The following is a 17,510-nucleotide window of genomic DNA, read 5'->3' on the forward strand; positions in this document are numbered from 1 at the left end:
TTCAACCGTAAAGCAGTTGTGTTTGCATGGCTGTGTTTGAAGGGTGGGATATAGCGTAAATTTACAGGGTACAGAGGAATAACACCTGAGTCCTCAGGAATGGCAACACATGGGGGGTATCATGGGAGAAACAGTATACTCTGTTATATCCATGGTATTACTCATGTCTACAGGCGACGTTTAGCACTTTCTATCAGGTGGGCCGTCAACTTGTTTGCCATTCTAAGTTGTATAAAAAAAAGAACTACATGAAGGATGACCTGATAGGATATATTGCTGGCAATGGGGATCAACGTCCCCATTATTAACAATCTCTCTCTCCCAAATAAACATTAAGATAAATAGTAATAGCTAGGGGGAAAGGGATTGTTAGCAATGGAGTTTGACAGCCCCATTGCTAGCAATATGCCTTATTAGGTCGACCTCAACGTGGTTGCCCCTGGAAACCATCGTGAACAATTCTTATACACCGGCGGGACACCAGTGAAGGATGATAGGTGAGGATAAAGTAGGTCAGTTAGTCCATCGTGACGAATTCAACAAGAATTGTTTACGATAGTTTCCAGGGGGAACCACGTGGAGGTCGACTTAATAAGGCATATTGCTAGCAATGGGGCTGTCAAACTCCATTGCTAACAATCTCTTTTCCCTAGAAAAAAATTGTCGCGGTTAATGCTTAGTTAATTCGTGACTATAAGGAAAGAAGAAAAGGAAGAAATTAAAAGAAAAATTGGTTTAAATTCAAGATCAGCTCTAAAAATTGGAATAAACCACTAAAGTGCACCAATACCAAGCTGATGACTGGTCAAGATATAAAAATAATCAAGTATTATTTGTTATAATGATACACTCAAGTCCTTTAGATAGTTAATATAAAACTAGGGAAATATAATCATAATTAGACATTGAAATAAAAATAATGAAAGAATATAAATTGACCAGATTTCATTCTCAAATATCACCTCAGCAATGTACAACACACATATGAATGTAGGATTTCCATTCCATTTCCTCCCATTGAGAAAACAAATGTTTGCGCCGTGTTAACATGGGGAGGCCTTTTACTATTGCACTTTCAACCGACTTGAAAAAAATGGAAGTTTTTAACATTCAGTCGTATTTTTTTATGTTTATTGCATTATAACTCCATCAATTGATTTGGAATATTCTCTTTTTATCTTAAAGGTTACATTTATATATTGATTGACGTAGAGATTTCATCAAAATCAGTCGAATAGTTTAGTTTTGAATTCAAAATAACTGGTTTTACCACATTTGAAGTCGTATTTTTTTTTATGGACACAATCTTGAATTACGTTACTTTATTTCTTTGAATATGTTAATCTCTGGAACTCGTGGACAGATTGGAAAATTCTTTTTTACATTTGATAGCTCATTTCTTGAGGAAGATTGTAGACTCAACATCTCAATACGACCACGAGCGAAGCCACAAAACACAGCTAATGCACTATAATTGCAACTAATAATAAAATAATGGAATTACAAACCTGTAACTATGATTCATCGTACGGTCCCAGTACAGAATTGGTCACCTCTTCATCTCTTTTTCCATGGATATCGTAAGAAGCGACTAAGGGAGGGCTAGGGATGGACAGCGTCCTTCTTAAAATATCTCCAAAGCCTAACTGCGGTTTTTTTTATAGGTGATAATGAAATAGTAACCCCCCCCCCCCCCTCCCCGCGCTATCGGTATACACCGGCAGGGATTCAACGAGAATTGTTCACGATAGTTTCCAGGGGAAACCACGTGGAGGTTGACCTGATAGGGCATATTGCTAGCAATGGGGCTGTCAAACTACATTGCTAACAATCCCTTCCCCTCGCCTAACTATAGTTGACAAGCCGCCTACCTAACGTGGTAACTGCTGACAAAACTTATGAGAGAGATTTATGCGCAGCAGTGAACAATTAAAGGTTTTCCAATTAGCGTAGAGATCTATTAAATAAAACTTCCAAAGGGAAAGTTTTTAATAAAAAGGCTGGTATAGCAGATATGATAATACGATGAACAATAATTATTACAAGAATAATGAAATTAGCTGCTAAAAAATAAAAATAAAATCCCATCATGATAATTTAATTGGTTGGGAACTTTGTAGATAATTATTTCAATTAATAGTAAATTACATAAACTGAAGTTATTAGAGAAATAATAGACTAATTTTAAATCAAACTGTAAAAATTAGACGATGAACACTTGCCCTAATAAAACTTCAATAAAGTAACCTATTATTAATTTAATAAGGCACCAAGAACTAAATCGAATAGGTAGAATTTCCATAGTGAATATATTATTTCCTTGTAGTTACTGGTTTCATGAATCAATATTTTATTCGTTCAAGGTTCCGTTTAATTTGTTTTGTGTTGTTATTAGGATTCCTATTTATGACAATTTATAGGCAACTATTAATTAGTCTCAACCGACTTTAGAAAAAGAAGAAGTTCTGAGTTTCTATTTCTCTTTTATATTTGTTACTTTTACCAGTGCGAGACTTCGGACAATTAGTCGTTTACTAGGGTACCTCTATCCCTTTCATTTTCTAGTCGTGAAGCAGTTATTTTTGCATATCTGTGTGATAATGGAATAGTAACCCCACCTGCGCTATCGGTATACACAGGCAGGGTACCAGTGAAGGATGGTAGGTGAGGATGAACTAGGTCAGCACATCGTGACGAATTCAACACGTATTGTTCACGATGGTTTCCAGGGGGAACCATGTGGAGGTCGACCTAATAGGGCATAATGCTAGCAATGAGGCTGTCAAACTCCATTGCTAACAGTCCCTTTCCCCCCTCTGTGTTTAGGTTTGAAGAGTGAGATATAACTGTAAAATTACAGGGTATTTAACACTTTAGTCCATCAGATGGGCCGTCGACTTATTTGCCGTCCTAAGTTGTATAAAAAACTCGTCATTTTTAAATCGATTTGGAAAATTCTTCTTCTACACATTCAGACTGATTATATAGAAATATCATCAAAATCGATACAGTAAATTGGTTTTTAAATCAAAACAACAGATTTTGTTACAAGTCGATGTTTTTTTTTGTGTAGCGAAATTTTCTTGTTTCTTTACAACCTAATAAGAAACATGACAAACCACTTGATTAAAAATAATAATCGAATTTGATAATTATTGATTTTAATTTAATTGTATTAAATTGGTTTATTAATTTATTTTTATTTGATATTAATATGTTCTGTATTTAATAATACACCGCCTGCTTATTTCTCGGCTTGCCCAATGGTTGACTGGTAGAGAACACCGTCCGGTGTTCAGCCCGCCATACGTTCATAGTTTAACTGTGCATTAAAGTTTAAATGAATAAATTAACGAACGAAGTAATAAATAAGTAAATATTGAAATTCTACATAAAAAAATATTGAAGCAAAATATGAAGTAGATACAAAATGTTTATTGGGAGATTTATTAATGTTTCAATTCACTAGCAAAGCGTTTTTAAAATAATAAATAAGGACGATTATAAATCTGGACGAGTGACGGTCTTCCACTGTGCGTTTTTCAAGGCACTTTCTTCCACGCACAACCATTCTTTGGAATCAACTTCCAGCAGCAGTATTTCCGAACCGATACGACAACATAACCTTCAAGTAAAGAGTATATTCCTTTTTAAAAGGCCGGCAGCACACCTGCAATGCCGCTGGTGTTGTGGGTGATCATGGGCGGCGGTAGTCACTTACCATCAGGTGAGCCGCATGCTCGTTTGCCCCCTGCGTTGTAAAAAAAAAATGTTGAAAATTGTTCTGTTATTTTTGAAAATGGACAGACAATTGCAATGTCGTTTACATTTTGACGGTGCATACATCAAAAAGCAAAAACGAATACTCTTCTAAAAAAAAACAAAATCAGATAAATGACATCGAATTAAGTAAAAACCATGTTCCAGCCGAGATAAACAGTTCAACCCTTGCAGCTGCTAACGAAAGCGATAAAAAATATTATCTGTGGCATATTGGGAAATTGGCTTCACCGCTGAAACATAATCCTTTTATTTCTTATGTTTCATAGCTATCGCGGACGTAAATCACCGGCCACGAGGGCCAAATTGTACCTATATTTTGCGAAGGGACCCGATAAATTTGCCCTTCCACATCGCAGAAATGGCTTTTATTTGCAAAAAAAAACCTCTTTATTTATTAGGTGTTTTATAGGACTATTGTGTTTTGATACAGACCGCGTTTGATTATTCACGATCGTAGTTTTTGTTTGTCAAACAAAATATTTTATTGAGCAACATTTAAAATGAACAGGATCTGAATTCGTCGATATTTTTGTTTCTATGATATCTTTACTAATTCAGGATGGATTTGGCAAATATTTTGGCACTCTGAAACATAATTGCAATAGGGTGTTGATCCCATATTATTTCTGTTTGTGTTTGTGAAAAGAGATTGTTAGTAATAAAGGGTGGCAACCCTATTACTAGTAAATTTTCCATACGGTACCTCGTAGAATCCTCGTAATTAATTTCTTGTTGATTCATTACCATGGGTCAACTACCCTGAGTTTATTCCCATCCCTTCCTCATAGATATTCCGCCAATATTACAGAGCAGGCGAAGTTATCATTGTAATATTATCTATTATCAATATACTCTATCAGGTCGACCTCTACGCAGTTCCTCCTGGATGTTTCCAGTCGTGGTTATGTTGATATCGTCACGTCCCTCATAATACCCCGCCGCATATACCGATAGAGCAAGCGGAGTCACTATTACATTTTCACATATTAAAAAAATATCATCTATTTAAAAAAAAATGCCCTCCTTTGTTCATAAGCATGTGGGAGAACGAGACAATACATATAATTTAATATTCTAATCGCAAACAAATTAATATCATTTTACTTTAACTTGCTTAGAAATGTTTCGATTTCATTATATACAGGCACTCGGTGCAAAGCAATCAGTATTCAGACAAAAAAAAAATGACAACCCTAAAAGGCATCATTATAAAATAATTTATGTATTTCTATTTTGAGCATCAAATTGGTGAAAGTTCGTCGAATTAACTAACCGTAAAATCAATATAAATGGGATGCTTCTGATTATTTGATGGAACACCTTGTTGTAGAAAGGTTAAATCGTTAGCAAGTATTCTGTTGTTGCTAACACTTTGAACTTTATTACGGTTTAAACGCAATAAAGCAACTGAATTTTCTGTTCACTTGAAACTATTTATTTATTTATTTAAACTTTAATGCACAGTAAAATTCTATGTACTTTTGTCGGACTTGACACCAGATGGTGTTCTCCTAGTAATTAATTATTTATCTATTGAATGTTGTTTTATTTTTTCATAGAAAATCTATTAATTAATAATTTCATAAACATTAATAGTGATATAGAAACCAAAAGATAATTAAAAATAATTAAATTGACACGTAAAAATTTAATTATTATGTTATATTATATTATTATTTCCAACTTGAAGCATGCAACTAAAAATAAACATAATAATTAAAACATATATTGTTAAATAATTGTTTAGAAGTATAATTAAAAAACTTTATATTTGAACTAAAAAAAATTATTTAAAATTAAAAAAGAAACATTACTATTTTCTCCAGGATTTCATAAGAATCACTTAAAGAAAAAAAAACATTATGCAACTTAGAATAGCAAACGAACCGACGGCCCACTTGATGGAAAATGATAACAGTCGCCTATAGACATGAGCAGTACCATAGACATAACAGAGTATACTGTTTCGCCCATGATACCTCCCATGCGTTGCCATTCCTCGGTACCCTGTAAATTCACTGCTACATCCCACCCTTCAAACTGAAACACAGCTGTGCAAACACAACTGCTTCACGGTAGAAACACGAATGGGACAGAGGTGTCCAAGCAAACGATTTTGGTACAAAGTCTCCCTCTAGTAATAAAAATGTTTTTTACTATTTTTATTTTTAGGATATTTTTAAAGATATTTTATTGTCACACACCTAGTGGTAACCTATTTCTCTAAACTGTCGCCGAAGTTCCCCCTATCTGTGTAGTGCAGGTTGCAACGTTGGCAACTTTCACACAGTCTCATACGTCGCCGGAATGCAAACGACCTGATTTTGTCTATGAATTTCGTGACAATTTTATAAACCTTGTAAAATATTACCTTCTTATTCATTCCTTTTGTTACCTTCAAATATATAGTAGACACTATATGTTTTATAATATAATATATATACCTACTTGATATAAAAGAAACATGTCTAAAATATGGCCGTGTGGTCCCGGCATAGAAGAGGCCACCTCTTTCTCGTGGGTGTTATATGAGACGACTAAGGAAGGGAGAGGGATGGGCAGCAGCGGCCCTCTTAAAATATTTCAAAAGCCTTACCGCGGTTGCCAATCCGTCTGCCAAGCGTGGCAGTTGCAACAGTGGACAGTTAAAAGCTGATATGATGATGATGATGTTTGAACATATAAGTATTTAAATATGTATATTATAGATTTACATTTATTTGTATTCATGCTTATAAAGGATAAACTAAATGAGTACCTCACATAAACGCGTGGTTCGTATATAAAATTTATTTTTATATTTCGACCTTCGACTTTCCTTGGAAAAAGTTGTTTATTTTCATGAATAATTTTGCTGATATTTAAGTAGTTTACCCTTTAAATTATAACTTCCATGTACCTTTCTAAATAATACTAAATAAATTGGAATTGTTTTTAGGTACCGCGAATACCGAGGGAGAAGTCATGAAGTTAATTTAATTTTATTTATTTTTTTAGGTAAAACTCCTTTATAGTATTGACAATATCATGAACTTATAGCATTTTTAATGTTGATTACATAGTTATAGTAAATTTTCAAATTATAAATGTATAAGTTCAATTATTAAAAGTTGTTAGAATAATATTAATATAAAACAAAAAAAAAACAAACATTGATAGAATTAATTTGATTTAATTTGTCTGCTTTTTGGTTTAAAAATACCTAGATATTAGAAACAGAAGTATGGAGTACATGTGATTTATGGTTTTTATATTATTATTTACCAAAATTCGAAATTGACACACCTTTTGGATCGATTCACGGCCTTAATCTTATAAGTAGGTACCTTCTATTAATATACATGTATTTTCAATTTTCTTTATCGCCCACAGGAAGTTTTTCAATAAGAGATTCTAAAATCAATTTAATTTTATTCCGGATAATTGCTTATTCCCGCTAATAGCATTTTGTATAATTTTATTTTCAAACCAAAGCTTTATTTTTAAGTCTCAGCTAGTCTAGTATTTGGCTTGGATTTTATCTTACTTCGTGTTTGCTAATAGTAATTATCTTCATAAGACTGCATAAGTAACATAAACATTATAGCGTGAAGATAAACAGATCAAAGCCCTTTACGAGGTAGACAGAAAAACCAAGTACCAAATACATACATGTATACATAACTACATTTCATAATTCATCCCATAAGTTCTTCACTACTCCATTAGATATCTGATTACGTAGGTCTTTTTTGATACATGAATCTTTTTCACTTTCATATTGTATCGGTTTCATCAACCTTTTAACTAGCATTATAAAAAAATACTATTTAATAATTCTTATAACTATGAAATATTCGTGTTATTAAAATACGATAATAATATTCTAATAATTATTAAGCGATTGAAAAAATAATTTCATTCCAATAATTTTATACACACTATAATTAACTTTAATTTTAACACTTAATTATTATAATTAATGGAATTGTTGGAATATAATATTTATATTTTAACAATTGCAAATAAATTGATATAGAAGCAAATTTTTATCTTTAGTGCATAGATAAAGAATCAATTTATTTGCAATTATGTAGTAAATTATCAAGTGTCTAATCATAAATTAAAATTATTGCCACTAATTTTATTTAAATAAAAATTATACTTATCAATAAAAACTCTACGTATATTTATCAATTACAGTGTAATATTTCTTATATTATTTATGTATTGTTTATAATTACCCCTCTCCATCCAAAAGTTGCCTGGAAGAAATCGCTTTTAGCGATAAGATCGTCCATTGTTTTCCATTGTGATTATTTCTTGTAATTGTTTATATCTATAATAAGTTTACTATTGTAATCTTTTGGAGGAAACAATAAAGAGTATCTATCTATCTACTATATATGTTACGCTCTATATACAAAGCTTATAGATACATTATTTTTTCAGGTTCTCAATGTTGACTGAAAGAAATTCCTTCAAGGGATAAGTCAATCTGTGTACCTTATCACTTCCTAAATAACACGATACCTGTCACACGTGAATACAATAAGCTTTATACAAACATAAGCGAAACAGTATACTCTGTTATGTCCACGGTACTGCTCATGTCTATAGGCGACGGTTACCACTTTCCATCAGGTGGACAGTCAGCTCGTTTGCCATTCTACATAAGTTGCATAAAAAAACAAATAAACTCTAATTGCTCGTCTTGTTTCAGATAACCCACTGAACTGCGATTGCCGCTTGTCCTGGGTATACCTTCTACGGAACGAGACCAAACACAACGCGTTGCTGAACGCACTCGAGAAAATCTCATGTGTCATGGAACCCCATGGGCACGACGGGAAGGATAAAGTGTACAATAAGAACTTGTTACCAGACGATAGCTATGATTATTACGATACTAATAATAATGATTATAACAATTTTATTAAACCTACAAATAATGAAGGTAAGAAACTTATAAATATACCAATAGACGCACTTCCCTGTCCGAAGGAGATAATGAAATCTATCGAGGAAACTTATGGACACCCAGTCCAAAATGAAATTAAGGTAAAAGCATTCTCGGTCGCCGGTAGAATTAGCCCCGACTTAACTATAATCATATTGCTTGGCAAATTGTTGTATTAATTAATAATTAGGTTAATTAATTAATTGTTGTAAAATTGAAAGTATATTTGTGATATTAGATGTTAAATGTTAAATATACTCTATCACTAAATATAATGTTAAAGATTAAATCAGAAAGTTCTTTATCATTTTATAAGCTAGGACCGTTCAATACAGATGTCTTATAAACTCCTTTGTAAAAAAGCGGACATTTAATATAAAAATAGAATATTTGTTCACGAAATGAAATTTTTGGACAAAAGAAAACTGTGGCAACGCTTTTCGAATATCTCTAGTTATTATGTCAATTTCTAGAAGTTTTTTTTTTTCTGATAGTTTATAAAATACAGAACTTCTTCGAGTCTTTTTTTTAAGTTTGTTTAATTTGAATTCAGAATTCTTAACGCTCGCTTCACAATATATCAGCTGTGAATAACAGTATTTTTAATAATTAAAATTATTTAAAACAAAAACAACTTTTAGACACATACAACAAAATACTAACTACTCGTATTTAATGATAATAAATCTACGATTATTTCCAATACAATATTTTAAAAATAAATTTAAATTATCCAATTTTTAATTTATTGTAAATGTGTCCGTTTTTTTACAAAAGCGTATACTAATTTTGATGTTGTCATGTAATAATTATTATTTATAAGTATAAATGAATTCGTCAACGCATTTCTTTTCAAAGTAGTATTTTAAATAAACCTGATTAACTTTGTAAATAAAATATTGTACAAAACTTTCAATATTTATAAGTCTGTTACTAGAAAGAAATATATTATTATTTTTACAGAGTTATTAAGTTTTATAATCGAAACTGGCGTTTCAAATATTTTTTTGAAATGAAATGAAATTTATTGCGATGAGTGTGGTAAGTTTAGTTTAGTATTACAATATAATTTGCAAATAACAATTTATTATTCAAATCAAATCACAGCAAAATAACTACTTACCTATTGTAATATCTGTTTTTTTTTCTATACTGACACAAATAGTCATTAAATTAGGAACTAAAATAACAGTGTGTAAAATACTTAAACAAGTAGCTAAATGAAAAATGTTTCAGTGTAAGGTTTCCTTAATAATTATTACTTTTTCTTGAAATTATTCTTTAATAAAAAATTAAAATATAATAAGATTATTTACTAATTGGACCAAGTAAAAAAGCAGATTAAACTTAATCAATTGACAACATGTAAGAAAATGCTGAATGTCTGTAAGTAATTAATAAACTTTTGCGTTGTTTACACATATTTTGAATACACAATCGGAACTTAACGACTTTATAACCCAATGGTTCTATCTACCGAGCGTCACTATTGTCCGCGGATAGTACATGAAGCAATAGAAGTTAGGAAAAATCCGAAAAATTTCAATAGGGAAGATGAAGGGTTTCGTCAGCATGGAACCCATGGAATGGTGATTAGTATACTAAAACATGCGATAATTTGTTTAGACGCAGTGTAGATACCGTGATTGCGGTGTGTAGGGTGACTCTAGAAAATAATGTGAGGGTACCCAAAAATACTACGCTAGCTGCCAAACGAAGACGCCGCTCACTTTAGTCCTGTCGTGACCACGACGTGGTGCAGTCCACGTCAAAACGTCGGCGATAAAGAAACAGATATGTAGGTACAATTTACCTGTAAAAGCTTTTACAATTCGTTAAGCCCCGATTGGGTATTTAAAATATGTCTATAAATTAATTAATTTGAAAACCTTATATAGTATCTTCAGATTTAATTAATACATACTATTCAGAAACTCCAATTATGAATCTACTGAGATTCTTATTTTAATTAAAATATTTGTATAAATTGTATTAAAAAGAAGTAAGCATTGAGTACCCCAAAAGAATGAATTTTTTGCTGAAGGATATCATATAAAATTTCACATAAAATAATCTTTCATCAAACGACCTTAAAAAAAGAAAGATCTCAAGCAATTGGGCATTTTTCTATATAAGTATTTACGTGTGTATGTGTGATTTTTTTTTGTCGCATAGATAGAAAATCTCTGCAACATTTATATTGATTTAACGTTGTAAATATTGTCTCTTGTCCAAATATCTATTTCTTTGTTGTTGTCGTTGGAGCAACCAAAATAAACATTTGTCTTTGTTTCATTTTATATTTAATTCAAATATTTTGTATCATAAGAAGCCAAAGAAGAAAAAACAAAATACGGTCAATGTATCATTGTTATTCTAAAAGCCATAAAAATGTGAATAAAATAAATAGATATTTTACTGTTATAAAGTAAGATCATTCTTATATAAATAAACGATGAGAAAATGTCACTTGTTGAGTAAAATCATACTCAACTTGTATTCAATTTATATCTCTGTGGTCTACAAATTTATTTGTAAAATTGGTTATATTATCCATTAAAATTAATATTATTTATTATTATAATTTAAAAAAAAATGACTGAACTGAACTGAAAAACCTGTACATTTGGTATATATACTATGATATTAAACTATAATATTGATTCACTGATTTAAGGAATCAAAGAGTATATAATCATGATAAGTTTTAAATATGTTAATAAAAAATAGTTTAATTAAAAACAAATTAGCTTTTTACTACAGATAAAATTCAGCCAAAATTTTACTGGAGCATATGATGCAGAGGAAGACTTACTTTTGTTATTTAAATCAAGAGGCTACTCCACCAACAATAACACTCTAAAATACAAAGAACATTAACTTTTATTTACACGACTAGATCAATTTTAAAAGTAGTAAATAAAATAAATGAATATACAGAAAACTCAGCTATTAAAATATAAAAAATGTGACATTTTTTAAAACAAACTATCAAAGTAAATGTGTATTTTTAAAGCTAAGCTTAGGAAACGATATGCTCCATTATGACTAAATAATTAATTAACTTAAAAAAAAAGAAACTGTTCTATGTTCAATAGTATATACTTTTATGTTTATTTTACAATAAGTTTTAATAACAAAGTAAACTAAATTCCCACGAAATATTGTCGTATGTACTCGTACGCCCCTGAACAATACGAAATAACAAACAAACTGTCTCGTGTCGTATTTGCAATGTTCTAACTGGTAACAAGAGAATATCTCAAAAACAAAAGTTAAGTTTACAAACAAACCGAGACCGAGCGAAAAATTTTATAAACAAACACACTGCTCTTACAGTACACCAAAATTTTGTTTCGCAAATAAAAAATATGGCTATCCTACCAAATAACAAATCATTAAAAGAATCCCTTCTTGTTTAGGATGATGTAAGGATTCAAACAATATCTCATACATCCAAATTAGTCCAGGCATTTCAAAATTATAGAGAAATAAAGAAACTCACACGCATATATAAATACTCCTTTTTTAGTAGTTTAAAAATCTGAAAAAATTTTTAGTAATACTGAAACAACTGAATACTGAATGTATACAATATTTCCACCAAATATGATTTGCAAGTAGAAAAAAATATAGTGATATTTAAATCATACATAATAATTATGTATTAAACCTGTCTCCCTTATACTCGTATACAGAAATAATGGAACTTCAAATGTTTTGGTTCAAACAGACCTCTTCTGTCCTCTATATTCATCAATCTATTCATTCGTTGGTTGCGAGTACATTCAACTTGACAAAATCTTTGTAAAAAAAATAAGTAATGCTATTAAATTCTCTCGCCTATAACACAATGGATTTATTTCTGAAGCACAATTCTTTATCTCTCCCAAAATAGAATTTCAATTTGATATCACAGCGAAATAATGATTCTAAGGATCAGTGTAAACTAAACTTTTAGTAGAACTGCATTAGAAATACTTTATATTTAATTCTTAATGGTTCATATCATAATAAACTAAAATATCAGTTTGAAATTTTAATTTTAGAAATAAGAAGGGAATGGCACCTCAGAATTGACCTCAATATAATCTCAGATGGAGTAGTCAGAGGTATTTTTGGAATTGTGCCATTTCTTGGACCTCGTAATCATATCTGTGACTCATATCAGATTCAAAATTCTTCTCACTTAAAAGAGTATAAACTTTTAATTCTAAAAGGCTTATTATACTATCAATAATATATAGGATCGGTAAAAAATTATATAAATATCTTGTAAACATGGAACGTGTGGCGATTTTAATTTCAAATCTATAATTTAAGTCTACGTTTTAATAGATATAAGTGTTATTTTAAAAAATGTATGTTATTTTTTTAACTACGAGTACACAGAGTGATATCGAAGCTATTAACAATTTTATAAGGGAATGTAAAATAAGAGAATAGTAAACTATTACCGTGTAGCGTTAATTCCCGTCTCTAATAAACCACAACCCATGCAACGCTCTCGCGTTCTAAACTTTCGTCTCGAATTTAAAATGAGAGCATTCGAATAAATTTTTCAATACTTAGGTTGATAAATAAAAATTTTTTTTTGTTTCTACCATCTTCAAAAATAATGAGATTCATAATTCAGTTGCATTTTAAGTTTGTTACCTCATAACTTCATCAGTTGTAAACCGATTTGAAAAATTCTTTTTTTTTATCTGAAAAAATATACTTACAGATTGATTCCATAGGGATTTTATCTAAATCGATTGAGTAGTAAAGTTTTTAGATCAAAATCATTAATTTTATCACAATTGAAGTCGGTTCTTTTTTATAACACAATCCTTAATTATTGAATATTAATTCAATTATTGAATATTAATTCAATTATTGAATATTAATTCAATAATTAATAAATTCAATCAAATAATAATATTTACGAAGTTTCTACATTATACTCATATTTTACAGCATGGGTAAATACTTAATTTTACTTGTGGTTAATGACCTCGATTTCGCTCTATATAACTGATAACGAGAATTTAATGAACTTACTATATCGCAAGGATGCAATGTAGAAACAATGTGGTGTCAGTGTGGAGTGATTATTATTATTGTATCCATCTAAGTAGCTTTCCAAATTCCACATAATTATTATATTTTTTTTAAATAGTCATATGCAAAATATAGTCACATGGCATCACTGACTTTTATGAAGCACTAATGAAACGGAACAATTCCATCATACATTATTATATTATATTTAAAAAAATTAGAAAGCATTTTCGACGAAAGTTCTCAGCCGACATTTTGAATAATTATCGTCATATTTCAATAAATTAATGCAAAACAATATTAAGCTATACGTATAAACGTTCCTCTTGAACCAATCTATCTATTGATGAAAATCGCGTTAAAATCCATTGCGTAGTTTAAAAGATTTAAAGGTCTGGTTTACTGTATAGAAATAGATATAATATTACTTAAATTACTTGTACTTTGTTCTACTGTCTTTATTTATTTTTTATTGTTTGTGCAAACGACCATTTCCGAAACACTATTGTAAGCGCGAGTCAAGACTCTACGACGTAAGCACCGTTCTGAAAAAGACTTCCAGATAATGTCTAAACAACAAACATTGTAAGTTCATTAAATTCTCGTTGTCAGAAACAACAAACATATTAAATTCATTAAAATCTCGTTGTCCAGTTGTATATAGATATGTACCTATATATTTAATAGTATATTAAGTCCTTCAAATAGATAAATCTGTTGAAAAATCTAGAGTTTAAATTCTAATCAACTTTATATTGAATTAAAATATTGTTATGTTAAATATAAAGTTTGTTGTACATAATAATTTAATTATAATAATATTGTTTATAACACACAAATGTTATGTACTTACTAGTACATTATGTAAATATATAAATTAACAAATAGTACAGTAATATAATTGTATACATAAACTATTATTAAATGAATTGTATGTATGATTGATATTCAACAAACTGCCTGCACATGAAATACTTCATATCAATTCACCAATATTAATTGAAAATCGAAAATTTTCATTTTACCTATCATAATTTTATATTCTTTATGATAACTATAAATACATTATGTCTAGTCTTCAAATCTATTGTAATAAATAGTTATTTTTACCCGTGATTCTATTGTTTATTTTTTTGTTTAAACATTTGACTGTTGTTGAATCCCCTACTAGATGGAGTTGCGACCTCAAATATATTGCAAGGAGTCAGTGGATGTATGTGGCTCAGGACTGTTCTTTATGACAGTCTATGAGGGAGACCTATGTTCAGCAGTGAACGAATAATGGCTGAGATGATGATGATTATGACTGGCTCTTGTTTCCCGCATTTAGATCCCATTTTAATGAATTGTTATACTACTATCGTGGCAAAGAAACATGACCCGTTTGATGGTAAACGGAGTGACTGTAGCCTATGAACGGCTGTAACATCAAAGATGTGACGCATGCGTTGTCGGTCCTTAAGAAACCTTATTATGCATTTTTTGAAGAGCCCTATGCTGTAATCTCTAGGAAGAACCTCAGAAGGAAAACCATTCCACCACCTGAGCGTTCACAGGTAGAAACTCTTCTGAAACCGGACTGAGCGTGACCATTTTGATTCCAGGGCGTGATATTGGATTCCCTTTCGCTGCTACTAACTTACTATAAACTTTACTACTATTACCTTACTATAACTTAACTACCATTAGCTTTCGCTAGTACTAACTTACATTCTAAAAGAGACCCTTGTGCAAAATTTCATGTGTCCGGATTTAGATTCTGATGAATTCAACAATACTACTACGATGGTTTCCAGGGGGAACCCTGTGAAGGGCGATCTAACGGGATGTGTATATTTCTTGCAAAGCGACCGCTAATCCCCTAATCTCTTCTCCTAAACAACTGTACTTGCATTACTATGTTACAATTTGAAGTGTGAAATATGATAGTTAAATTACAAAGAACAGAAATGTAACATCTTAATCCTGAAGGCTGACAACGCATTATAATCGTAATTTATTTGTCCATAGCATTGTTTTTCGACAACGGTTACCAATTTTCACAGTTAGAAATCTAATTAACAAATATCTTTACTTACTAAACGATTTAATCTAATAAAATAATCAAACTATGTCTCATGATTCTATTGCACGGTTCTTTTCAGACACATTTATAAAATAGCTTAATATCTATTCAATTGAAAGATTTTATTGAAATTTATTCAGTCATTTTCCCAAAGTTATACTTCTTATTTCTAATCTCATTAGCTAATATGAGTGAAAAAAATATGCGAACTATTTTACGCTCACAGTTTTACGGCAGTATATTATGATATATACATATACATACACGTTAACATTCCAGTGCTGAATGTAAGCCTTCCCTATAAGGGGAGTTTAGCCAGTAATTGCCACGGGGTACTGCTGCCCATTCTTCGAGCATTAAGTTCCCTTAGTCACGACACCCACTAGAAAGGAAGGGGTAGCCCTTTCTATGACAGGATGACACGGTGAAACAAAAGAAACACACACATATACGTATGTGTATGTTTATATATCTTTTGTTTTTTTTTATTGTAAGTACTTAGATAGATACTCTTTATTGTTCCCACCATAAGATTACAATAGTAAACTTATTTTAAATATAAACTTAATTTTTGTTATTCCTGTGTAAATATTTAGTTTCAGCTGTATACTTGCAAGAGTGAAGTAAAACTAAATAAAATATGGTTGCAAATATCTGCGGAGACTTAATTTAATTTTAAATATCTATTTATTGATTAAGATTATAAAAAAACACTTCAGACGTTCAACGACCTTATAAAAAAAAGAGATTCACAATGCAACTACTATTATTGTATATTCTCAATCGACTTCAAAAAGAAGCAGGTCTTCAATTCTATTGTATTTTTTTTTCTTTTTATCTTTACTACGTCATTACTCTGTCGATTCTAAATCGATTTGGAAAATTCTTTTTTTTTTTCCTATAGAAGATTGTTTCTATGGAAATTTTATTTAGTTTTTAAATTAAAATAACTAGTTTTGACACAATTAAAGTCGTTTTGTTTTTGTAGGGCTCGATTTATATTTATTTTAATTAATTTTACCCGATATCATCGCCAACTGATTGTGAGGTGAATTCTTTTGATTAACAAATAATTATCGAAATATGACGACTGATAATACGTTTTTATAAGATATAATTTATTGCATAAAGTACTTTATACTCAATCAAATCAAATACGTACGTCTTCCTCTAGAAAACGCCAAACTGCTGTATTGTTCTGTTTAATGAAAATGGCAGTGAAAACGTACCTATAGTTTTTGTTTGTCAATTATCTAGAGGTACGTGATGGATAATTTACTGAAGGAGTTCCCAAACTTATTTTATCTACTGCCCACTTAAAGAATAAATTATTTTTTAGCGCCCCCATTTTTTCACCTACTTAAAAACCACTATTACTTCAAATTAAATTAATCAATTATTAAGCGTAAATTGTGTAAATTAATAATTTTTTTCTGCATCTCTTAAAATGCCCTGCAGCGCCCACAAGGGGGTGTTATCGCCCACTTTGGAAAAGACAGGATAGTCAGAGATATATAATAGACGCTTTTAGTGCCTATATTTCTTTGCGGGCCTTATTAATACACCCTGATTCAGGAGACACTTAACTCAAATGGCAAACGGAAAATACAGATATGAAAATAAATTTTCGTCTAAATTATTTTTTATTTACTTTAAAAAATAAAGTAAACTAAAGAACCG

At 30.5% G+C, this 17,510-nt stretch overlaps 1 protein-coding gene across 1 annotated transcript in view; it reads left to right on the forward strand.

Moving 5' to 3' along the window:
• LOC113522201 (connectin-like) overlaps positions 1–13,970 on the forward strand; it is a 75,559-nt gene extending 61,589 nt beyond the window's left edge. Inside the window, exon 3 of the mRNA XM_031911033.2 lies at positions 8,486–13,970. Within this exon, the coding sequence (XP_031766893.2) occupies positions 8,486–8,901 (416 nt within the window). The 3' untranslated portion in view covers positions 8,902–13,970. The remainder of the gene's footprint in view (positions 1–8,485) is intronic.
• Positions 13,971–17,510: the final 3,540 nt, after the last annotated feature.

Source organism: Galleria mellonella, unplaced genomic scaffold (genome assembly GCF_026898425.1).
Source record: "Galleria mellonella isolate WM207_F2 unplaced genomic scaffold, CSIRO_AGI_GalMel_v1 utg182, whole genome shotgun sequence".
NCBI lineage: Eukaryota > Metazoa > Arthropoda > Insecta > Lepidoptera > Pyralidae > Galleria > Galleria mellonella.